Below are 26503 nucleotides of genomic sequence, written 5' to 3'. Positions count from 1 at the left end.
AATATGCACTTGAGAATAGGATTTGTCTGGCCCACGTACTTAAAGCATGTTGGGTTTTTAAATAACACTTGCTTTGGAGTGAGTGGAAAGATCATCATTTTAGACTGAAGGTCAGATTTGTCAGGGGTAACGTGAGCCTCAAGTCTGAGATGACAGCAAACCACTAAAAAATAGGTAAATCAGGGCAACAGGTGGAGAAACATTTGCAAAAGAAAATGCTGGAGACAACTGAAAGGGTCAACTGTTGTGCGAAGAATCTGCAGAAGCAAGAGGTAGTTCGGAAATGATTGATTTTAATTAGCTGGATTGAAAGATAACCCATCTCAATCTCACAAAAAGAAAAAAAGTAAGAATTATTAACCATATTAACTTGACGAAGCTCCCAAGTTTCACATAAGCATGTTATATGGCACTCTCCCATGATTGCTTCGTGCATTCACTAACTGAAACACTTAAAACTTTAAGTCTAAGCCATTGGTATTATTTAAGTGCTGTGAATCTTTCCTCTATCAAGAAGGGTGGTGAGAGAAAGGAAGGAAGCTTGTAAATCATTTGCCCAGAGGAGCCATCATTTCGTGAATATATTTGGTCTCTGCCAAGTGACCAAACAGAGGTCAAGTGACTTAATTTAACAAATCAAAAATAGCCACCAGAAGAATGCATGTCCCTTGACGTATTTTGATACAGAGCTGTTTATAAAGTGGTTTATTTCTATAATACCTTTTCCTTCTTCTCCTCTGCCTTCCCTTCTTTCACACATCCTCCATGAAAAACACCAGGGAATTTATTTCAGGTCAGCACCAACATGCACAAAATCTTTAGAGCAAATATGGGTGATCACTACCTAAGTCATCTGAAGTCTTTACCTGACAACAATTCTTTTCTTGAAGTTGACAGACCATTAAAATGCTGCCACTGGGTAAGAGAAATGAAGAGTTCTTGTGTTTTATTACTTTAGCGGTTCAGAAAAGGCTTAGGAAAAGGTGACCATGTAGCACTTAAATATAAGCATACAGCTGGGACAAAAGGCACTTGTTCTCACGAACAGCGAGATTATTCAAATTGATCTACGTGGTATCAATTTGCTGAAAAAACTCTGGTTCCCAGTAAAACCTGAAGGTTAAGTGGCACAATCTTGTCTTACTTGGTTTTTGGATACAAGGCTTTTGAGCTACAAACTACTGGACCTTTGGGAAAGGAAGGATGACTGTCGAAGACAGAACAGCTATTGTGCAAAGGTATTTTAAGAACAACTGATGAAATTTTTCATCAATATGTGATTATAGTCTGAAGGAGACCTGTAAAACAAGTCAGAGGTGCCTTCCATTCTTTGTGCATCTGATTCATCCAGTTTAAGTCAACTGAATTTTTAAACTTCCAGTGCCAACACTCTGGAATGTAAAAATCCAGCTCTGTATCTTTTATCACCACTGAGAGGCTCTATACGCCTGCATCACCTGACATGTGCTGATGTGCAAGATGAAATAAAATTCATCTCGCTCTCCTGTAGCCATATCTGTAGTGATAACAGGAGTAAAAATTGGCTTTTTCTCATTTAAGCAAGCAGATATAACTTAGAGGTGAGACCAAATGCAGTCCTGTCAACCTAATATGAAACACCCGTAAGACTGTATTCTGAAGCAAATTTACAAGGCATCTCCTTGCCTTCTCAGCCAGTGAGGTAGCTTAATCTTATGAGTTAGTATTAAAAAAATCCCAATGGTGACTTAAATATTTCACATGAATGCACATCTCAGTGTGAGAGTCACCCTCCTCTTTGGAAGCTCTCTGTGGTGTCAGCACACAGAGATAGTCTTCAATGTTTTTTCAAAATGAGCCAAACCCATGCCCTGGCTCCAGTCGTAGAAAAGGGCTTTTCCAGCTCTTCATGGGGGTGTGACCACTCATCCACATCTGTAGTAACACAGATTCAACTATGGCTGCAAGACGAATCTGGGTCCGAATTCCAGAAACTTCTGATCTGCCTGTTTTAGTTGCACCAACACCATCTTTACGTCTTATTCTAACTTGTTTAATATTCTTGTTTACAGGGGAATGAGTTCTGGCTATTCATAGTGCTGAAGAATGAAGCAGAGTCCACATTCATGATTTTACCAGTATGAATGGTACTTTACGTACGGGAATGAGACTCAAGAGCCCTTTCCACAAAGCTAAAAATCCATGGTAAAGACAGCAGGAATGCAAGGAATAATAACATTAAAATTAGAGAGAAAAATGAAGTAGTGCAATAAAAGTTAAGGAGAGGAATATTCTGAAATGTGTCGGGGGTTTCCACTAATATTAAAGTACGCAGGCTTGACAGATTAGTTCTCCACCCAATTCAGGATGCCGTTACTATCCTGTGACTGATGTTTCTTATGATATCATAAACCACTTGTTTGAGATTAGCTTATTAGAGTCCCTGTGACTGATGTTTCTTATGATATCATAAACCACTTGTTTGAGATTAGCTTATTAGAGTCACTTGTAAACAAAACCAAATTCTGGTAAAATAACGATTTATGACTGCTGGAGAAGACTTCTTTTTCACTACATTTCTCTGCAAGTGGCTGACATCTACCTTAGCTGAAACTCTACACATCAAGCCATTCTCAGATCCTTTACGCTAAAATAGATATGACTGATACCACCAGTGTGCTTTATGATGTCTGTGTGCTATAGGAACATTTAAGAATTTGTTTAACATTTCATTGTGATTACAAATGCTTTCGTTCACCTCCCTAGGGAACGGAACCAGAGATCCATTTGAAATCAGAAAATGCTAATAGGGGAGTTTGCACCCACCATGTCCTGAGGAACAAGTGCCTTAAAATGAAGCACGCTGCGAGCAAGGAGGTAAGCTGCACCGTCTCAGCTCCACGTTACAGCGGTACGGTGGGTTTGTCAGCAGCTACGTCAACCACAGTGAAGAGCTGCATAACCCCATGCAAACCACTACCAAGTAACCCTGGGTAACCAAAGCTTGGTACAACTAAGGGAACACACACTCCTCCGAGAGTGTTAACATGATACTAAGGATAAACATGTTTTCCATTGGCCCAGTATTAATTTAAAATCATTCTTTCATAAAAATCAGAGAGTTGTTAACGCTGAACTGTCTGAAGCCATAAAGCCAGAGAAAGCTTCGGAAGAAACTCTCAACGTTTATCTCATCTCCAGCCTAACGTACCCATGACTGGCATATATTTGGTTGCTTTCATGTCTATCTTTTTTTTTTTTAGCTGAGATGGGGCCATTTCTGAAATAACTTCACCCTGTCCAAAGAACTGTGAGAAATGGCATTGAATAGCTATAGCTCTGTAACAAACCATAAGAGGCACCCAAGAAGGAGAAACTTCTCTCATTTGTACCAGTTTCACACTGCATCAATGACAGGCTTTTCAAGGGAAAAAGCTCATTTGCTGTGTACTATGCAAACGAGACACCGCCAGCAGCATCTTCAAAGCAGGAAGTAAAAGCGCCTAAGTGAGCAAAATAAACTTTATAGTGAGATAAAATTCTTATCCCACTCATTAGGTGGACCTAATGCATTACCTCTGCTGGGACCTTTGGACTCTTGAAACATGCAATGAGAGAAATCATTGAGGGGAAGGGAGGAAAAAAACAGAAATCATTAAGAACTCTGGTCTTTAATTTTTGCTTTAAAAACCCACAATATTGAAACATCCCGCAGTTCCCTCCGAACAGAAGTTGCTATAAGCACTTTATCACCTGCACATATTTTAGCATTCTCTACATGGATCAGATGTAGCAGATTTAGCAACCAATGCTAGAGCACTACATCAAAATTCTATTATTCCGTGCAATTGCATTATGCATTAAAATGCCTTGTCACCACTAGATTCTGCCTTTTAAAATGACTACACGCTCGCTGGGCAGAATATCCATCAGGAGAAGACACTTCAGTTTATCTAGGATTTGGAAAATACGTTTAAATTTAATCTTTCACTTTTTAAAGAAATACTTTTGATCTATACTGTTGTTTTTAAGGAGTGTAATGGGCTGAATTATCACCCACCACAAGCTTAAGACTGCTGGTTTCCCTCTGAAGGTCAGAGACTCTCTTCATAGGCCTCTATTCTGTCCTAGAGGAGGACCTGAACTTATATATGAACCCAAATGTGTCCCTTACCCAGAAGGTTTGCATCCACCCAGGTGAAGGCTTTGGAAGAGCTCTGAAGCTTGACAAGGAGAAAATTTCCCCTGATAAATGCACTCCTGTGTGATGGATGGCTACGTTTAATCTCATCTGCTCGACTCAGGTCTGCTATTGTACGTCCCACAGCGGTTGGCGGCAGCGCTATATGACTGACGAAGGCCTGGGAACCTTCCCAGAGAGGTCTAGTGTAGCACATCCCAAGCTAGTTATGTCCTAGGAACAGTGCCAAGGATACAAGGAGCACATGGGTGCACCCCACCTTTTTACAGATGTTTCCCACTTACGCCCCTGTAACTGGTATAGTGTAGTCACTGCAGCTACCTTTTTTCTACAGAAGATTTTCCAGGAGACCTTCAGATACTTACCCGGTTACTGCTCAGGTTATAAGGGGGTGCTAAATCTTGGCGGCTTCCAGAAAGCTGAAATAGTTAAGACAAGCAGAATTATTTCTTAACAAAAACTTAAACAACGGATAAATATGCCTCTTGACAAACACAAGAAAGGGTGAAAAGAAATAGTTTTGCAGTTAAAGCGGAACTGAAATGCAAGAGATGAAAGGTGAAATCCTGATTATTGACCTGGAAGGAGCCAGAATTTGACAAGTTTGATTACCAGTTCTGTCAAAGGATTTCTTTCCAAATTTTTGACAACAGAAGTCTCATCTTTCTTATGCACAATGCTGTTACAAAGTTCAGTAAATACTTGTAACTTGCTTTCAAATCTTTTAAAGAAAAAAAAAAATCTTCAGCTTCATAGCTAAATGAAAAAACCTCCAGTGTTCAAGAAAAAAAAAAAAGCAGAAGTTCTTTTTACATTGCTTTCTCAGATAGTCTGGATTTATGGGCGTGCTTTGAAGCATACTAGCCTGTATGATGAAAGCATGAATATGTGCGGATTTTGTCTCCACTTAGCAATTTACATGCTCACAAATAGCACAGACAAACAGAAGGGTCAAACAGAAGGAAATTTATTGCTATGCTCCGTGACTCTGGCATCATAGGGACCTGTAATTGAAAGACTGGACCTGCTGCCCTCAGTATGCTGCAGATGCCAGCACGCAATACTCACCCGATTCACATTGGGGGAGCTCAGGCTCCTGCGGTAGAGTTTTCCTTTTCCCATTAGCTGCTCTTTTACAGCACCTTCCTGCCAATCAGAGAAGCAAACCAAAGAAAGTATGTATGTTTTGCAAGAATCTAAGCTCCAATCATCCCAGGATAGTTTTGTATAGACAAGAAAAATGTTTCTAGACTGCCGTATTGCACAGGCTCCTTACTGTCTGTAAAGTCTACTGTAATCTAAAACTTGCAGGTAACATGGCTAGAAGTGTAAGAGTGGATAAACTTTAACATCTAGTATCTTGCTGACTGGCACATGCAGGATTTTACAGCTAGTTCTGATTCTAGGAGATGATTTACAGATGCGAAGACTAGGACTCCCTTTCCTAGCTGAGCTCCTATTTTAATCCTTTAAACTAATTATATATGACAGGGAACTTGCTTTCAATACTTAGAGTGCATCACACTTTACCGTTAATTTATAGTGGGCAGGCGCATACTCTAGCTTGTTTTGCATAACTTTCTTTTGTGCTTGCATAATTTATATCCAGAAGAACAATTTTCAATAAATGTTTTTCTCTCCTGTATTTTTCCTGGTAAACAGATCAAGTTACACTACTTAAGATTAACTCAAATCAACGTCTTATTTATTGACAGAACAGGTTTGGTTACTTCAAGGTAGAATATGGGCAAAATGACAAGAATTCTACTAACAACTTCAGAAACGACTACTAAAGCCCAAGCTTCAGAAAGCAAAAGCTAACGCCATGCGGCTACCTCTTCTGAACCATAATTAGCAATGCACAGTCTTAAAAACAAACCAAGCATCCCATAATAGTGCATTTAGTATAAAGCTCCCAGTCCCATCCATCCATATTGGAGGTAGTTGAGTGAGAACATCTCTGTAAAGGGTGCTACATTTGCTTCTTTGGCTGCTTGCCACACGCACACTTTGTAAGGCTGAGGTACGCACTGAAGTGGGGTTTGGGGTTTGTGAGCCATTGTGTGCACTTAGGAGAACATTTGCATTGCCATACACTGTTCTCAGTAAGCTTATTCTCTGCTGTCTGCTATAGCCTTAAAAACAGACCTGGCGCAGACGATCCAAGGTGAGAATGTTCTCCACAGCCAGCACACTCCGCAAGTACTTCTCAATATAGGCTTCGGAGTCAGCCGAAGCTGCATCTTCAACATTTGCTGCCATTCTGGCTAGTGCCTCCCGCTCTTCAGCTCCTTGAGCATCCTAGGAAAATGAGGAGAAGTGACATCTTTTTAAAATAAAATAAAAATCTCCCACATTGGTCCTGAAGAAAACCCATTTTTAAAACATGCAGGACAGATTCAACATTGTCTGCCCTTAAGCTCAGGGGCAGATTCAGATGTCTTGTTCAAGATTTCTAAATGTGAGCCTCGTTACATTGAAGGAACTCGTGCCACACAAACTGCATGGGTGCTCCTACCACTGTCACAGACATCTCAAGCTATACGTAGTTATTGCTCTTTTGGTTTTGGGTGGTTTTGGTTGTTTTTTTTTTTTTTTTTGAGGGTCTCAGCGAGACATTGCCGTTGATTAGCAAAAGGGCTGCATTTGGATATTTTGTAATTAAAAAGTGCTCGAACCCATTCGGGGCGTTACCTATCCTGTGAGGAAAACAAAATTTCAAGTGACTTGCAAGAGAAAAATAGCACGTTGCTTGAGAAACATTGCAACACAGAGTGCTAAATACAGCAGAACATAAAAGACAGAGTCAGGCAGCAATCACGCTTTTGGCTCTTCATGTGTTAATGTTTTTACAAGTGCCTCCGATAGAGCATCTGGAAGGAAAGGATTAGCATCTAACTATGAACATGCTTGGGAATCAAGAGTTGCATAAAGACATTACTTAGAAAAGCCACTTTGTTATTTTTTTACATATTTTCATGCTCCCTACGTTAGGCACTTCACCTACCCATCTTTACTCCTCCCTTTTTCTCTGTCTTTAAAATGTTTCTTCAAGGACCCGAGCAAATAGATTCTCACTCAACAAAATACATAGTGACACTAATAAGACATAGGCTGCTGCTAAGTCACAGCATGTAAAGGAATATGCTTAATCTTTTACAAGAACCATAGTTATGCTTGCAGCAGCAAGAGCTAGCATGCTCAAAATAAGGGAAAAATCAGGAAGTTAGAGGCTCTTAGCCAATTTCAGATACTCTGATTTCTTATTCACCTCTGGAATATTTGAGACTATCTCAAAAGTGACACCACAGCCAGGAATGGAACTTCGGTGAGACATTCTTCGGAGGAAACTCTGTGCAAAACCCTGTGGGGAGGCAGAAAAAAAAAAAAAAAGAAAAAAGAAAATATATCTTCCTTTAAGGGAAACATGGTTTAACATATTTCAACTGAGTAAATGCAGTTTACAAAGAAAGAAGTCCAAACCCAAGAGACTAGCCAATAAATATGTAAAGAGTCAAAGATTTTAACTTGGAGACAAATCATTTGCTTGTCTGTATTTTAGATACAGAGAAAGGATTAAATTCCTTCATTGCAAGGTGACCGCTTAACCAGCGCACAAAGCATTTGCTAGTTCTAGAGGTGTGGTTTTTTTTTTTTGGTAGAGCCCTAGGTGACTTGTCTTGAATATTGACGAGTAGAGGCATTAAATTCTTGACCAGAGAGATCGTTATGAAGAATGACTTAAGGGGGCATGGTCATTGTTTATGCTGACTTGGCGCCTTGCAGGGTTAAGAACTGGACTGTTGAATTAATGCAGAGATGAGTCATTCAAAGATGCTGCTGAGATGAACACCCGGGAAAGGTTATTGACGAGGATTTTTAGAAACGTATCAAGAAAGCCGAAGACTCCGTGTCTAATAAAAGTAAAAAACATCATTGACTAAATCTGTAGAAAACAGAATTGATGAAGGCTTAACACAATTGTAATTATTGGCAGGCTCAATTTAATCTATTGAATACACTCTTCCATTCTATATGACAAAAAAATTCACTGTTCCCTTTCTCAGAAAAAGCTTTTGCCTGATTGAAGCACCAAGAACTGTATTCTTCTATTCCTAGCACTAAACGCAGTTTAGAGTTGCCTACAGGGTTTCTGGGTGTGACCACACCTCTTCTGCTCTTGCTTCAGATTTTAACTACAGATGTGCAAACAGAATAACAAGTCGGGCTTTCTGCTTTGTCATTATCACTGCCAGGGGAAGCTGGATTCTGAGACAATGCTGAACAAACTCCTCCTCACCATCTTTCTCAAGAATAAATATTTTTCAGGACATGATGCTGCAAATGGAATGACAACCTTCTGCTTTCCACTTCTCAAACATCCTGCTCTCACCTACACATTATCATAAGATCACTAGCCAACTGGAAAACATAAAAGACCAAGAGTGATTAACTTTGACAAATTACACAAGGGGATCTCTGCTCCAACTATTGCTAGTTTATCTCTAAATACCTGGATGCATAAATAGAAATGGTTAGCAGTAATGTGTGAACATACTATAAGAGTAGGGAAACACACAAGTTTCTTCTGATGCACAGTTTTTGCAAAACATGAACTCCCAAGCTCATGAGAAGTTAACTCTTTCTACTTTTTCCAGTGATTGGGGATAAAGCACTTAGTCGTTAATACAAATAATACCGAATCTCTCATACTTCGATGCCATCGAGCCTTTAAAAAAAAGCTGCATTATCATCCACAATATAAAAGATACTACAAACATTATTTGGCAGCTTAAAGTCTTGATGCATGCCATTGAAACGGCTTCCATTCAGGCAGAGATGAAGGTAGATACAAGAAAATAAGAGTCATCGCAGCAGCCTATTGCACAAATCACAGCCTTCCCCTCTTCAAGCAGTGATAAACATGGGGCAGAGTGAAAGTGTGAAGGATTATAAAAGGTATACCTGTCTGCCATACACGTTAACGCAAATGCGCTTGCGTAACACTAATTGCATTTCTGCAGGATGGCCGAGCTGGACAGTGGCTCTCACAATAAGGTAAACTCGTTCATCTGCTGCTGTTCCTTTACTGAGCTGGATACAGTCGTGGACTGTGGAATCCCATGAGGCTTCTGCTTTCACCTGCAAAGGAAAAAAATGTATCCTCTAATAAGCATAATTAGGTGTATAATTAACTGTAATTAATTAAGCATAATTAACAAAAATACATAATACATAAATTTTGAGAGTCAGCTTCTCCATTTCGCTCCCTATGAAGAAAAATCCCTGCACTTTAGAAGAGGCCATTTAAAAATCAAGATTAGTTTGCCAAATGAAGATGTTGGGATTAAAAATGCCAAATTGCTCAAACTCTGGAACATTTCCTCTTGAAAAAAAAGATCTTTGAATACCCAGGATCACTGCAAATAAATTATAACATATGCAGAACTACAGGACCATTTGGCCTAATTTATTAAGATAAACCAGAGAGCAACAGGGATTGCAGTAAAAATCTGCCATCACACCACATAAACTCTCCCATCTGTATTTGAGAAATAACGTTGCTGAAACATTCTAGCCATACAGAAAAAGCTGGAATTTCTCTTCTTGAATGTTAAAATACAAGTATTACTGAAGATTTAAATGGCTTATCTTCAAGCCATAAGAAAAATGGCCTCGTAGCCATCTTTCCAGGCTTTGAAAACAAAACAGAACAAAACACCTACCAAAACCATCAGGAATAAAGCTCCTCTAAAAATATAAAAAGAAGTAAGTTTCAGAGTAAGGAGCAAAATGTTAAGGTAAAAAAATAAATTAGAGATTCTAAACCTAACAGCAAAAACTATAAACCAACAATTGCAAAGTTGTAAAACTATGAGCTATGTGGCAAAATGGAGTATAATGAACGTAATAATGCAGAGGTAAACGAGCTAACCGCAGCAACGGTTAACATTGTTTGGTTTTTCAGTTGGGGGCTTCTGTACTCTAATTTGCTCAGGAGTTTTGCTTTATTTTTTTAAACACACAGTCAGAATCTCAAGCTTTTGTAATGCTTGGATTTAGATGAAGGAAGATCCTTGAGTTTTATTATTTTTCAAATCACGGTTATACTCCTAGCAAATATTCCTTGAAAACACAAAGTCAGTCATATAAGAACCAAGTGTCGTATCCTTTGTACGCCGTCTTTGATGCATTATTTTCACATCCGAATATATAAAGAGAACAATTAGAAGACTCTTAAACTAGATATACTGGTCTGCATCTCTGCTTACCTCACTATCATGATGCTTCACAATCTGCAGTTCAAAGAATTCCTCCTCCTCTTCTGCAACAAGAGTAGCATCCCACCCACCCGCTTCTGGGTCATCAAGGTTATCTTGGGAACTGAAGTCATCAGCTAGAAACAAAAGTGAATGCAGAAGGTGAGGAGACACACAGCAATTATTCTTTTTAAAAACATCCGGCAAGTCATGAATTTACATTTTCATCACTAACTCCCAGCTTGGCTACTTAAAATCTACGTACGTAAGAAAAACTCCTTGCATTGTTCCGCTTCAAAAAGAATCCCATTTCTATACGGAAAGGGTGCACAAAGATCTGGGGACGCAGACTCAAGTCCTCTGTTGTGTGGGAATCTCCCCCAGTTTTAAACGTCTTTGTCCACAGATGTATTTTCAGCACTACTGCTCCATCATGCTAAGGACATTGCTCATTTGGCATTAGTTAGGTGTTGTGGGTTTTTTTTTTTTAAATAAAGATAAGCTGCTGGTTGAACAAGTCAAAATACAGTACTTTTAGATCATGATTAAATAAATCCTTAATCTGGTTTTTGAAAAGAAGCTTAACCTGTTCTGGCTCCAGTCCCTCACAATGGATGAATTATTAACTAGCTCCTCTCTGAAGCCATTTGATGTATCAATGCACTTTTTGAGGTGAACAAACCATAAATGTAAGCAGCATTGGAGCAAAGCAGCATTGTCCTCACAACAGGCAGCACCTCCCCACTCTCACCTGATGCTTCTAATCCAAGCATTAGCCCTCTTTTAAACATCATAACAAGGATTTGTTCAGCTGATTAGGCACTGCTGGCTCCCTGGACTACTTTGGGGTTGCTGATTTCTTGGCTGTGATTTCATAGAATCATAGAATCGTTAAGGTTGGAAAAGACCCTTAAGATCATTGAATCCAACCGTTAACCCACCACTGCCAAGGCCACCACTAAACCATGTCCCTCAGCACCACATCTCCCCGGCTTTTAAATCCCCCCAGGGATGGGGACTCAGCCACTGCCCCGGGCAGCCTGGGCCAGGGCCTGACAGCCCTTTCGGTAAAGAAGTTTTTCCTAATATCTAAACTAAACCTGCCCTGGCGCAGCTTGAGGCTGTTCCCTCTTGTTCTAGCAAAGGTTTCCCATCTTTGCTAGAAGGATCTGACAAATACATTGTTCGAATTGGATCTTGCATTTGGATGTATTGAAACACATTGTTTAAAGAAACACATATGATCACACTCCGTAAAACTAACTAACTTGAGCTTAGCATGCCATGTTTTTTTGATATGCAGACGTTATTACCAGTGACTTCATATTTTCTTCTAAGGCACCAGTAAAGAAACTATAGGATACAGCATCAGTGCTATATCCTTGTGACGCCCCAGAAAGAACATTCCCAACAAAAATTTTTTCTTTACATTGGCTTTTGCTGTTTGCTCCCTTAGGTGTACTCATTTTCCTACTTCTATTTTACTTATTAAATATTGACAAACTATTTGGATTATTAAAACCTATGGCTCCTTCCAAATATAATGCTGTATTTTGAAACATTAAATAATATGTTTCAGTGAAAAATGTGCACTCTCAAATTAATCTACCTGCCATTCAAGGCATTTCTTCATTTGATTAGCTTGCTTAAATTCCATAATGTCGTCGGTTGTACAAAGTTTGTTTCAAAGTACTCTGTCATTTTACGAACCACTTACCATTCAAGTCAAGGAAAATAACAGGAATGTGAGTTTCCATACCAGGCACAGGAGTCCTAAAATGTACAACAGGGACAATGGCGGCATTTAAACTAACGCAGATTTACCCAGCACACGTACCTTATGATACAAGCCCACAGCATATTACGTTCAGTGCAACTGCAATTCTAAGCCAGACCATTGATAACCTTGGCAAACAGCTTTATTTTAATTTACTGTTGCAGATTCCAAGAGACTCAACTAAATTGGTATTTCTTTTATACCAGCTCTCTTCGAATTATTACAGTCTTTGACCTCTGCTTTCAGAAATGTTTTCTCCTTCTAAAATGCTAATAGCAAAATTAAGTTTATTTACTCTGACACACACATTTATTAAATGCAAACCCCCCTGCATTAGTGACGGCAGTGAAGACAGCAGAGTGAGAATCAGAAAATCCAGAGTCAGAGTTTTTAAACTAACGTTAATGCTGCCACACTACACAGTTATTACTCTTTCTTGAAAAACACACATATTTAAGAGTCATAGCTGCCATTTAAGGCATCTTTCGTATCATGGAAGAAGGGGTAACACAGGTGGTGCCTTGTTTGTTTTTAAAATGAAATATTCCATGGCCCAGCCCTTTTAAGCTACACCACATTAATAAGGTACTAAAAATGTAATATGAAGCACAAAGGACTTTAAGACTCCTTGTTGCCATCTTAGCTGTAAAAAAACGGCTGTAGCCATCTCATGACAAACTTGGACTTGATAAACTTTATGGTGAACACGAGCAGGCTGGAGTCTTATGCCATATATAAGGTGCTTGAATCATACTGAACATTTCCTCTGGTGCAAATGTGTTCAGAACAGATTCTTCCTCGAGGAAGTCTCCTGCATCTCCACTGTTTTCAAACCTAGTCAGACACTTTGATGTGGAAGTTGACGTGTTTCCAACACGCGTTTGCCATTTTTATGTTTCAGAAGTACTAGCTTTAACAAACTTCAGCTTAAAACTCCATGACACCCAATTTCATCAATAAATAGTTAGAGGTTTGCTCAGAAAAAAAATTCTGAGAGTTGAAAGCAACTGAAGCCAAGAGGTTTGAAGTGGAACAACCTTGCTTCCTTACCTCCAGTAAGCACCTCAGCTGCTACAGTACGGCAATCTCAGTCTAGTGTAGTTTACTATTTTTAATGTTCAGAAAATTACATGGAACGCTTGCTGACTAAGCAGAATTTGCACTCAAACCAGGAGCGCAACAAAATGCTCCTGTAGATGCAGTTTTATTATGACGGAGCAGCCTTTTAAGTGAATGAACTAGGTAATTAACATATTAGCTAATTTTTTTAAATGGTAAGTGCGGTAGTAATAAATATTGATTCCCTTTTTTCAGAAGGTCATAATTACACTCTGATCAATAATAGTATCGTTTACTAAATAGCATTTCTGGATTTCAGATACACAGCCTAATAAAATAATTTAAGCAAGAGGCCTAATTTTAACAACTTTGCTCATACAGTGTATAGAGGCCAGACTAAAGAAAGCAAAAAATGTCAACAATCCAAGCCTGAAGCAGGCCATGCATCATTTTTACAGTCGTTCTTGCATATGGCAATGTATGTTCATACCACTCTGCTGGAGCTCCAGGGATCCCACTGCCAGCAGAAGGAACCATTACAGCATTCCTTTCTTCAGTGAGCGTTAGCCTCATCTCTAAAAGCTGCGCCTCCCGATCTGCATCATCTTCTGTTTTATCTGGAGAAGCAGGATGTCAGTCAGGACAACAGAGAGCATTTCTTACTCACTGCTTTTATCATGTGTCCGATGATCTTATACCATCATAACAGAATAAAATCCATTCTGCTCAGAAATTCAGCAAAGAGGAAACACACAGTATACAACAACAACGAACAATTTTATATAGGCTTCTCTAACTTTAGTTTCACTGAAAGCAAAGTACTGCTGAGTTCAGAGATTCAACTCTCCATTAACTTCTTTTCTAAATCTTACAATATATTAAGGTAAAAAGCGCATGCACATGTCTCTCAACCTATCACTATTGTTACCTTTAGAAGTATTTTGCTTACCAGGCTTCCCAACGAGTTTTTGCAATTGCTGATCAAGATACTCCTGACGCTTTGTTAAGGCACACAGCCATTTCCGACGGAGCCTCTCCAAATCCCTATCCTGGAAAGAGGAAAGTAGTCCCGTTAAATATTGACCCAGGAAAGCCAATGTTTCCTATTTGTGGCTTACACATTTCCTCAACCCTTCTGCTCATCCTGTACCCAAGGAGCAGATAAGATAGACAGAGTAGACCTCCAAGAAATCACTTTGCTCTTCTCTATTTTCTTTTGCACAGGACAACTTAAACACAGAATAGCTGAGCTTGGAAGGGACCTCTGGAGATCTACCTGGTCCAACCCTGCTCTCTGCCCAAAGCAGAGTCAACCACAACAGCTTGCTCAGGACTATGTCCAGTTGGGATCTGAATATCCCCAAGGATGGAAACTCCACAACCTCTCTGGGCAACCTGTTCCAGTGTCTGACCACCACCCCGGTAAGGAAAAATAAAAAATATTTTGTATGTGTCCTGGTTTTGGCTGGGATAGAGTTAATTTTCTTCCTGGTAGCTGGTATAGTGCTGTGTTTTGGATTTAGTATGAGAATAATGTTGATAACACACTGACATTTTAGTTGCTGCTAAGCAGTGTTTATACTGGTCAAGGACTTTTCAGCTTCCCATGCTCTGTCTGGTGCACGAGGAGCTGGGAGGGGGCACAGCCAGGACAGCTGGCCCAGACTGGCCCAAGGGCTATTCCATACCGTATGGCATCACGCCCAGTATAGAAACTGGGGGAGTTGGCTGGGGGACAGCGATCACTGCTTGGAGACGGGCTGGGTGTTGGTTGGCGGGTGGTAAGCGGTTGCATCACTTTTTTTTCCTGGGTTTTGTTCCTCTCTTTCTCTTTTGTTGTTTTCATTACAATTTATTATTGTTATTGTTATTATTAAACTGTTCTTATCTCAACCCACGAGTTTGCTTACTTTTGCCCTTCTGATTCTCTCCCCATCCCGCTGGGGGAGGTAGGGTGAGCGAGCGGCTGTGTGGTGCTTGGTTGCTGGCTGGGGTTAACCCAGGACAGTAGGTGAAGTGGAGACTCATTGCCTTTTGCCCTTTCGCTGCATGCCACTGGGAAGAGCCTGGCTCTGTCTTCTTTACCCCTTCCCATTCACATACATTGACAAGATCCCGCCTGAGCCTTTTCTTCTCCTCGAGGCTAAACAAGGCCAGTTCTCTTAGCCTTTCTTCACAGGTCTTTCCACAGCTTATTTGATGTACTTTTGCTTGCCAGCCTGAGGCATCTCTCTCTCTAGCTGCTATTCTGTACTACCCAGATGAACAAGTTTCACTTTATACATCTTTGACTCCAAACTAGTCTAAAACTCACTAACCACTACCTTGTGGCAAAGCTGGAAACCCCAGTCCTTATCCATGACTCACCATTCACATTCAGTGTTTAGCAGCCTTATATTAGGAATCCATCCCCATCCCGCATGGTGGCACTGTCCCTAGTTAATCATAGGATCATAGAATGCTTTGGGATGGAATGGACCTTTAAAGATCATCTAGTGCATCCCCCCTGCAATTGGCAGGGACATCTTCAACCAGACCAGGGTGCTCAGAGCCCCGTCCAACCTGGCCTTGAATGTGTCCAGGGATAGGGCATCTCCCACCGCTCTGGGCAACCTGGGCCAGTGCCTCACCACCCTCATTGTAAAAAATTTCTTCCTTCTATCTAGTCTGAATCTCCCCTCTTTCCGTTTAAAACCATTCCCCCTTGTCCTGTCACTGCAGGCCCTGCTAAAAAGCCTGTCCCCACCTTTCTTGTCGGCCCCCGTTAAGCACTGAGAGGCCGCAATCAGCTCTGCCCGCAGCCTCCTCCTCTCCAGGCTGAACCCCCCCAGCTCTCTCAGCCTTTCTCCCCAGCAGAGCTGCTCCAGCCTCTGACCATTTTGGTGGCCTCCTCTGGCCCCGCTCCAACAGCTCCATCTCCTTCCCTTGCTGAGGACCCCCGAGCTGGAGGCAGGGCTCCAGGGGGGTCTCCCCAGAGTGGAGCAGAGGGGCAGAATCCCCTCCCTCGCCCCGCTGTGGGGATGCAGCCCAGGAGACGCTTGGCTTTCTGGGCTGGGAGAGAGCATTGCCAGCTTGTGGCCAGCTTTTCATCCCCCAGTACCCTCAAGTCCTTCTCCTCAGGGCTGCTCTCAATCCCTTCATAATCCCCAATAGTTATGGTATTTGCAACTGATCCTTTTAAAATATTTTTTCTTAAGTGCTGATGTCCTTCAAAAAACACACCTCGGTATCCTTAAGAACATTCAGTTCATTTGTCTCTGGTGTACAAATGCTCAGAAATGATGAGTGATACTCTACACGCAGCATGTTGGGTCCCACAAAGATGAGCTATCAGCTCTGGGATGCCTTCAGGCAAGCCTCTTTTATGGCAACAGCAGTTCAGATTCATTCCACATCAAACTATAACAGATACTTTGTCAAGAAAAATGGGTGGATGCAAGACTATAAACTACAGTTGTATTACTCACCCGTAGACCCCTACAAGTATGCCAGAATCTGTCAGAGAGCATTAAACCTAAATCTCTGGTTGCTCGCGTTATACAAAGTTGAGATCTATAATGATGATAATGTGCTTTTGTTAAAGTTATTCAGAAGAAGGTGAAAAATATATCACAGATACTGTACCTATCAATTCCCCTTTAAGGCTCACGTTACTGTGATAATATATACATTGAAAAAAAAAAAATAGCGTGCTGATTTCAGTAGGTTTATCACTGCTGTCTTAGGGCTCCAGGAACAGAATCCCCCTTACTTGCTCAAGGGTGGATTACTCTGCAGTACACTCCAGCTCTCATACACATAGCACATTCATAATATGAAATGGCATGAAGTATTTTGACTGCATCTTCAACACGACCATGCCTATTCTTGTTCTTAATGAGAACAACCTCAATCTAGCCATAGTTTGTCAAGGAGGAGGACTCCTTCCCCCAAAACACCAAAGGCGAAAAGCAATTGGATCTTGTTTTGAAAATACATGTTAAGTCATCTTGTTCTTTCCCTTCCACCTCTCTAATCCACCACGTGGCTTTGTAGCATAACAATCTATGCAATTCTTAAGCTTTTAGTCTCTTCAGAAGACATATATATATGTCAAACCAGTACAGCAAAGATAACACACTGTTCCTACTCTGACATCTTTTAATCTGAAAACGTCTGAGTCAGTAAAAAGAGAGAATTCAAAATTTTTACCTGATAACTGTCCATTTCATCCTCTTCTTCCTAGGGCAAAACATGCAAAACCACATCATTAACTTTTTTTGATGACAGGAAACACACGGAATGCAAAAGGGGTAACTATTTTAAGCACTATTAGCAGTCTCACATAAAAGCCTGAGCTTAGCAACGGTATCACCGTAGAATGAAAACACATAGACATCCCAAAGATGTGCTGCTATCAGCTCATCTAAACACAAACTAGAACAATCCAACAATTATAATGGAAAAAATTCACAGAAATATAGCTATTCAAATTCTTCATAATTGGAAGCAAGTGGAATACTTAAATTGCCTTAAGAGAGAAATAGAAGTTACAGTGAAACAACTTGAAACCTGTTGATCCTGGACAGCAAAGAAAAACGTGCTGGTTTGCGTGTAGGAGTTAAGTACGAACGTTACAGCAAGCACTGAAAAATCAAAGTCTGGCGTAAAGGATTCGAGGTAAGCTTGCTGTTGCATTTAGAGGAGAAAAATCGTAAACATCTAAGCCAATTGTTAGGGAATTAGAATAACTCTGCCGCATCAGGACTTGCAATGTAGACATGCGACATTTTGATTTCCATTCTGTTCTGATGGAAGACACCACTTTTCATTCTCAACATTCACCACAAGCAGAGCCACTTGCAACGAGTGTAAGCAGAACTGCCTCTCCTGCACCGTGAATGGAAAAAGCAACAAGGATTCCAATCCTCACTGAGTTATTACTTACCTATTTAAGTAATAACAAGCCACCGGAGTCTACTTTTGCATCTTGGTAATGAAAGCAAAAAATCTTAGCTAAGCTAAAATTAAAAAGCCATATAGAAGAGGCATTTTCTTAGTTCAACGTCTTTAGAGAATCTTTCACATTCCACAGATAGTAATTTACTTGAGATAGAGAAATGCTAATAAAGGGACTAAAGATCGAGGTGTTCAAATCAGAAGGCTATTGTAAGCCGCGGGACTAATAAAACATGGTTTTCCACAGCCCTTTCCCACATGGGTTATCAGTCTCAGATACAACTCACTAGTCTCTCTCTCAAGCGGAGCTGAAGTCTTTCTCCTTGACAGAACGTACTGTTTTGTGGATTACCAGCTCTGTCAGATATGGCTGAAACTGGTCAACAGATTAGAAATTCTCTGAGGAAGAAACAGGGTGAGACAAACAGAATGCTCCGCTGGGACGTGTCCCCTTATGAAACAGGCTAAAAGGGGCATGTGTATGTTGTGGGTGTTTAACAGCTTTCAAGTAAAAATTGCAAGAATCAGCCATTCTGTCTCAAGAGAGAAGAATCGCTTAAGAAACTTGCTCCGTTCAGGAGTAGGAGAGAAGCAACAGTTTACTTGCTCTATAGGACATGGGTATCGGGGACTGCTGTGATGGAAAGGCAGCTAGAGAGCCTGCAGGCAGAGTCACTAGCAGAAGCATAACGGGCCATAAAAGCAATAATCTGCCTAGGATGCTGTTGAAAAGTGAGATTTCTGCAAAGGTGGAAAAAATTTCCCTTTTTGTGCTCCTGACAGAAGGGGCAAAGGATTGCTAAGGTTAGGAGACAAGAAAAACCCAACTACTTCAGATATTAGAGGGAAAAACAATACTGATTAAGCAAAAAAGAGAAGCAGACACGCATTGAATCATACTCCGTCAACAGGGTAAACATTATGGAAAGCTGGGAGACATCCCAAAAACTACTTGACATTTAGCTGGCCTTGTCTCAAGCAGGGCAGCTAATCAAGGAAGTCCAGAGACTTGCTTCTTCTGTTGCACCAGATTTTGGCCTGCTAACTCCGAGGAGTGACTAAATTTTAATTCAGCTGTTGAGGGAAAAAGTCAAACTGTACTAGAAAGTGATAGAAGCATTGCAAGAAGACAATCCCTAAAAACACATCAATATACTTGCCGTTTAAGATGAGATGCAGTGCTTCTGAGGGTGTCAAACAACTGGCCAACATATACTATGGGCCAACAACTGGCTCATATAATTCTAACATTCATAACTCAACACTGTTTGAATATATATTCTATTGATTTATTTTAATTTGAATTCTTACTTAGAATTGCTACCATATCTAATATTTGAAGTAAAATCTACTGGACAAACTCCTAATGAATTCTAGAAACTTTGGCCATTTTTTTTCTCCTTTGAATGGTGTGTTAAGGCTGTCCTGTTTTTAAGGATAGGGGAAACAAAACAAAACAAAAAACCAAAAACGAACAAAACCAGAAGAGAGACAGAAGGTAGTCTTACAAATATTATTTTTTGCCATGGAAAATTATTTTTGATTAAGAGGAAGATCATCCACAACACTTTCTGAAAGACAGAGTTAAACTATCCTGAATAATCCCTAAAACCACTGTCAAAGCCATTCTGACAATTCTTCTTGACATTGCTTTATAAGTTTAAGTAGGTTCAAAAAAATATCCTCCCAAACCAAACTAAAACTTGAAACAAATGGAGTTGCCTCCAACTGCAACAAACTCAAGACATCACTTTATGCTTTTACATGTCTTGGAAATATCCATAGCTGACGGGAAATATTCAGACTCTTACCGGATAATTTTCAGGTCCTTTTTGTGACTTGATATGTTTTATTTGAACACAGCCAATTCCAACAGATAATATTGATTCCTCCATCAGTGGCAAGGTCCCAGATTCCTGTACAGATCTCACTTCAACCTGAATTCGTCGAGATTGCCCCTGCCCAAAAGAACAATTTGAAACGCTTGGAAAAAAAAAACCACTATAAAATGCTGAAAGCTTAATCACAGAGAGACCTCTACTGGCAGTCACTTGCAAGTAACATTATATTTGTATTTTATGAAGAACAAAGTGGTGAGTACTGGAATCTCAATGACCCAGTGTTCAAGAGATACCTCTTCTGTTGCAAGGATTTATGTTTACAGGATTTATGTATTTACAGAAAAAAAGGTTAAGCATTCAGCAACTCCTCAATTTACTTTTCTGGAGGGTTTTCAAAACATACACTTATAGGATTTTATTTTTAATACTTCTGAAGGTGGAAAATAGGATCTCTTCCCCACCTACAAAAGTGGAAAGAAAATAGTCTAATTTGGTAAGCTACTGGAATTTCAGTGAACTTCTCCTGACTCTGGTCTCCTTGGCTGAAAATTCTTACCCACTGATGCTATCAATGCAGCAAAGTTAACTGTTCTTTAGTAAAACCCGTAGGGGAAAAAACATTAAGAAATTTAAAAAAAAAAAGAAATCAAAGGAGTTGGGGAGTTCAGAGGTACAGCCAGTATCTAACTTTAACGAATTCCTAGTGTTCTCTGGGCAATAGCTTATCACTTAAAAATGTTAACTGCTCAGTTAAGCATTAACAATTTAATGCATGTAGAATTCAAAGAACAAAGGAGTGGTTGGCTGGAAGGATCAAATAAAGGGGAACTCTGGACCTCTTTAAAAAATAACTAAGTTCAGTCAAGACTGATGTCCTGTCTACCAGGTGCTATCACAGAACAGCGACAGAACATAGCAAAAAGATTACAGGTAAGCCTTTGATCACCTTTACATCTGAGTTTATGCACACTGGCAGTTTCACAAAACACAGTGGGACTCCACTTTCTTCCACTTTCTGTCTGTTTTACACAATATCACATTTTGTGTCTAAGCTTGACGGTTCCTTGGACACCGTCCCTTTACCGTACCAAATAGAAGCTTCTTAGCTTTCTGCAGGCTTTTTTTCACAGCTGAAATCCTGCACATGCCACCTTACCTGTCTGAGCTGGAAGATGCCTCCTGTGCACACGTCCTTGGCAGGAGTCACCTCAACTGGGCAGTATTCCCCATTCTCATTCAGCTCTAGAATTTGAACCCAGAGTTCTACTTTTCGGGTTACTTCACTCCACCTGCAAAACATGTCAAATGCTGGGGGTTTTTTGTTTTGTTTTTCCAAAAGAAATAAAAAACCAAAGCATTAGTTCAGACTGCAGATTGAAGAAGCCAAGAACAATTCAATAGATGCACCATTTGTGACTATATAGGGTTACTAGTTGTGCAACGCTTATAAATTTTACTGACAACTATTTTAGTCAAACACCAAAAATAAGCCTTGTCTTTATTCCAATATGAAAACCAATTCCGCTAGGTTCTAACATTTAAGCTCTGGTCTCAAATACTGCCACAGAAGCCCAGTGCTGTCTGTGCAATCAGATTCACACAGAAGACAGCAGAATGAAATATGATGTTGTCTCACAAGACATTCGAGATTCAGGGCACTGAACTTCTTCATGCTACTGCCTTCTCTCCAATTCTTCTCAGAGCTTACATAAGAAATGGCCACTTTCATCATGCCTCAAAATTAAAAAGGAAGGAGGTACTTACTACTCAGCTACCAAATGTAACTCACTATTTTATAACATCCTTTTTCCATCTTCTTTTTGCCATATTTTTCTGACTTTTCTTTTAAACTTCCCTATATACAGCTTAATAGTCATCATACTCAACACCAGCTTAGGCTGGAAGTAAAAAGAGAAATAACTGCCGATAAACTAAGGTGCAGAGCTGCCTTCTAATTGGAGAGGCAAAACAACTTACATTTAAGAAAATGCTACTACATTTACTTTGAGGACAACAAACGGCTGCCAGCAAAAAAGCAGCCCCCTTCAGTCTAAATTACCATACTGTTGCATATTTACTCCAATTGCACTAATTAGCAATATAGCTCTTCCAATGGAAGCACTACAGTGACGACATTTCATGGCCAAGAATGAACCGGAGTCAGACCTTGAATAAATATATCAGCGTACCGTCAGAACAACCATCTTGCTGTTTTAGACTTGATAGCTCTTTCTGGCGCAGACTAGCAAAACAATATAAAGGAATCAGCTTGCTCTTTTGTAAAACACGACTTATGCACTTGAATTTGCCTAAGTAAAAAGGACTTTAAAGTCCTTCAATTTTTGCCACTTTTAATTTGAAACAGAGATGGGCATTTCTACTCCTTCACTTTTTTAAAGCCTACTGACACATTGCATGGTGTTTTTCCAATAGGCAGAGTCTATTTATAATAGTCTAATAGATACAGTCTCAAACACATGTTCAGTTGTCTTCAGTTGAAAATTTGACTACTTATCCCAAACCTGCTTCAAAATTGGGCACCTCAGACAATGATTTTCCAAAATTCTCAACCAAGTATCTATTTTCCATATTTACCTGTCACGAAGGCTGCGTGTTTTGGCTTGAATTATTCCCAAATCCCACAGGGCTGGATTTTTGCGGTCACCGCTCTGCTTGTGCCCATATACTTCAATTGCCAAAGCACCATCATAAAGATGTTCCATGAAGTCTTCGGAAATATTTACAGAAACTTGCTGTATGTAAACGACAAATCGGTTGATGACTGTGACTACCCAATGACTTAGGCTTAGAGATTTACTGTCTTGACTTTCATATAAGCATGTAGTAAAGTCACCCTGGTCCCCAAGACACAAGATAGAGGAAAGGAAGAACTGTCACCTCAGTTTGTAAAATCAGGAGGCAAGGCAAGGATACATGATTTGTTGAACATTAAAGTCTATAAAGAGCTGAAAAATGACCGCATGCTGTTCCAAGTCCTGATCCAACCGTTCAAAAAAAAAAAAATTATATGTTCTAATGTTCAGAATCAGAAAATCAAAACTATTTTACAATTTTACAAATGATAAGTGGAATAAATTGCTCAGTGTAATGACAAACGATAGAAAGAACAAGATGAGAACTCAGGTGATTGGCTGGCTTTCATCTAAGCTGACTTGAGGTATCTCTATTAAAGGTGCCTCCACTCAGACAGTTGCTCAAAAGTCACTAGGAAGAAATAGTCTGTTCCAAGATACACGACCTAACTTCAACATCTACATCAGGATAACAGGCAGCATCTCCCAGGACTGTGACATTTCTCTCCATTGCATCAGAGTGGAGAGTGATCAGCTCAGATATGGTCATCAAATGTACTCAGATGGATATCACTCTTCCATTCACACTCAGCGGCATTTTTACTGTGGGTAAACTCCAACATAAGCCTCTCTGCTGAACAGATCGCTTTCCCTTATTAATCCACTTCTTCACCTTCTGTGACTTTTGTACAAGTGAACACTGTAGTGTAATCAAACTTATATGGACCCTGAAGATGTTTCAAGTTCTTATTAAAAATGGAATTAGGCTATCAGTCTCACAAAGTACAACAATGAGAGCAAAGAGGCAACTGCTGTGCAAGCATAAACCTGTTTTTTTCTGCCTACAGTTTCACTAATAAAAGAGAAAAAAAATTACATTGCAGTGATCGAAGACAACCATGCACCGTGGCTCCTTGCTGATGGAAGATAAGGAAGGATCCATCTCAGGTGCAACAGTAACTGGCTCCAGTTGATCCCAGAACGTATATTTGCAGAACACAAAGTTGGAGAGGTGCTGTGGCAAACCTGTCGCCTGAAGTATTTTAATCTAGAAAAAGAGATGAGAAACGAAGGAAAATCACTTATTCATTAGGCATAGAATTAAAAATGTCTTCTGTTAGAACAACGTTATTCTGTTCCACTGCAAAGGGTAACAAAAAAAAGAAGGAGCAAACCAAAAAACTTTACAAAATACGAATTTCTGCATCGATGTACATTGGAGACAATATTTTGAGTGCATCAGCTGAGCATTGCCACTAGATGTCACCAGGCACATTTCTTGGGAGTGAAAGGTAAAGGTATGAATTTTACAAACGCACCAAAACATTTTTTTCATTTTTAATGGTGAGATGCACCAAAAACTTTGTAACTGAAGAGCAATACAATAAAAATTTCATACTTCTACAAAAATCTGGGTCCTTTATTCTGCAAAATCCTTGTCCTTATTCTTTGATGCTAGAAACTATACAGTAACACCCCCAACAATACAAAAGTAGCCTGTCCCCTTTTCGAAAAAAAATCAAGGAGAAATAGAAAGAAAATGTTTTGAATGCACCTTCTTGTCTAGACAAAGCCATCATATTAACCATATTATTTAATAAACTTCTATTCGCCATTTGTCAAATTAAGTTCTGATGAGTTAGACTCCTATGGTAAGGCACCACTCAGGATCCTCAGGACAGGGGGTTTCCTGCAACACGGTCCCATACCGCTTGCAAGCACGTGGAGCTCCATGGGACAGGATAAAAGGTGAAAAAGAGCACAGTTGCCCCCAAATTGTTCATTGGGCTAGCAAAAGTTGGGGTTCCACTCCCTCCAGGGCTTTTTGCCTCCCTCTTTTCTTATCTGTAGCTTGGCCTATCTTGCATTTTAATACAGCACAGAACTGCTAGTAAATGCTTTCTGCTAACTTTCCTTTTATTATTAGAAATAATAAACACACCTGCATATATTTCACAAAATATTGAATATTTAGAGAGAGAAATATTGAGAAAGAATCATTCACAGAACCACGGGAATTTATCAGATTCTGTGACTCCTTTTGAATTAGATATTGTAGCTCCAATCCTAGTGCACAGATCTTCCATGGCTTCCAAGATTACAATAAACTGCCTGGGGTAAGATTGTATACATATACATATAAATATAGTTTAATGAATACCTTGCAGACTTTAAAAAAAAAATCATGGAGATTGAAAGGAACAAAAGCCATCTAGTTCGCTTGTCTTATTTCAGCCACTCAAGAAAGAAAATATTGTGAGAGAAGACCACAGGGCAGCACTTCAAGACAAACGCTGGGCACCAGGAAATTACACAAGGCCATGAAAACACATACAGCAAAAGTATTAAACTCTGTACATACAACTGAATGATTAGGTACAGCTAAATTATTTGCACTTTTTTTTCTTTTTTTTTTAAATTCTGAAACATCAACACAGTTTCATAGAGTCAATGAGCCTAAAGACGGGAACCTGCCTGCGTAGCTGAATAGTGGAAGCAAACACGGCACACGAGGTTACAAAGAGACATCTAACGTCCAGAAGCCAATGCATCAGGGACTTCTTTATTTTAAGACTTGGGATGGAAAGAGAGAAGGTTGCTCAGAGGTTGGGATATATCTGGAACTCACCTGGCAGACGAGTTTTCTCTCCTGAACGTCATTTTCATTTGAATAGTCTGGACTATCCTCGCCTCCAACCAACCTGTCGTCTATCTCTCCACTCACTCGAACAACTTCAACGTGGAGACGACCTGATACCTGATAAGAAAGGATTAAGAATTATTGTGCACCAGAAAACAGTGACAGGTTCATCCCCTTTCAGGTAACTACAACTCCTGCTGTTTCCAGTCTGTAAGCAGACAACATTTTATTTCTTTTTATTGTTTTGCACTGTGCATTTGTTGCACCAGAGGAAGAATTCTTTGGAGCAAGAACCGAAGAGCCTCTGTTGTAAAAACAGAAAGAAATCAGCCACTAGAGTGACTTTGGGAACAGCACACTGCATTCTCACTCACCTTCGCAGCAGTCTCTAGAGAGTCTGCAAAGCGTACGTGTGATACAGAGCACAGAGAATGTTGCCTGGTATGCTCTAGCTGCCTTTGTTCTTACAGTATACATTTACGAGCCTATTCTCGATGGCAGTCAGTGAAAGCCACTGGAGCTATAGCTCATGTGCGTTCTGCTAAGTATTTATTTTGGGCTGCTTCGCTCAGAAAGGTGCTCACAAAGCTTTCTCCTTTCACAGTCACTATGCTGGAATTCAGAGCTGTCTAAACAACTCTAGTAAGTTATTATGGGATTTGCATAATTCCAAATTGTTAGCAAAGAGCTTGTGCACATGAAACTGGAAAATATCTACTATATACTGGTAATAAGATCCACAGGCTGTAATTAAACAGTTGAGTAAGGATAGATTATAGAAGAATGACAAACCTCTCCCTTCTGATTGATGATTGGAACAGCATATTGTAGCTTCACATCATAGAACAGGCACTCAAGAAAAACATTGGCTACTCCGATAAGGCTGTGGTTTTCCTGCTCATCGTAGAATGGATCAGCTCGCCTGAAGTAAGCCCTCATCACCTTCAATCAAATTCAGAATAATGTAAGAAAAACAAACTTTTCATGAAACAGT

General features: G+C 39.9%; 1 protein-coding gene across 2 annotated transcripts in view; it reads right to left on the bottom strand.

The window, feature by feature from the left end:
* Positions 1 to 26503, bottom strand: part of KIF13B (kinesin family member 13B) — a 131785-nt gene that overhangs the window by 25021 nt on the left and 80261 nt on the right. For both annotated transcript variants that reach the window (XM_009467372.2, XM_087774768.1), the window contains exons 20-35: positions 26302 to 26451; positions 25498 to 25626; positions 23746 to 23916; positions 22651 to 22808; positions 21212 to 21344; positions 20026 to 20172; positions 17468 to 17497; positions 14226 to 14325; positions 13767 to 13893; positions 12158 to 12213; positions 10453 to 10577; positions 9146 to 9322; positions 7452 to 7544; positions 6329 to 6481; positions 5249 to 5326; positions 4546 to 4599 (exon numbers count right to left, since the gene is read on the bottom strand). In XM_009467372.2, the coding sequence (XP_009465647.1) occupies positions 4546 to 4599; positions 5249 to 5326; positions 6329 to 6481; positions 7452 to 7544; positions 9146 to 9322; positions 10453 to 10577; positions 12158 to 12213; positions 13767 to 13893; positions 14226 to 14325; positions 17468 to 17497; positions 20026 to 20172; positions 21212 to 21344; positions 22651 to 22808; positions 23746 to 23916; positions 25498 to 25626; positions 26302 to 26451 (1881 nt within the window). The remainder of the gene's footprint in view (positions 1 to 4545; positions 4600 to 5248; positions 5327 to 6328; positions 6482 to 7451; positions 7545 to 9145; positions 9323 to 10452; positions 10578 to 12157; positions 12214 to 13766; positions 13894 to 14225; positions 14326 to 17467; positions 17498 to 20025; positions 20173 to 21211; positions 21345 to 22650; positions 22809 to 23745; positions 23917 to 25497; positions 25627 to 26301; positions 26452 to 26503) is intronic.

Source organism: Nipponia nippon, unplaced genomic scaffold, assembly GCF_047370975.1.
Source record: "Nipponia nippon isolate SJK-2023a ecotype South Korea unplaced genomic scaffold, ASM4737097v1 scaffold_4, whole genome shotgun sequence".
NCBI classification, from domain to species: Eukaryota; Metazoa; Chordata; class Aves; order Pelecaniformes; family Threskiornithidae; genus Nipponia; species Nipponia nippon.
The sequence above is the reverse complement of the archived record's forward strand: the minus strand, read 5'-3'. Positions and strand labels throughout refer to the sequence as shown.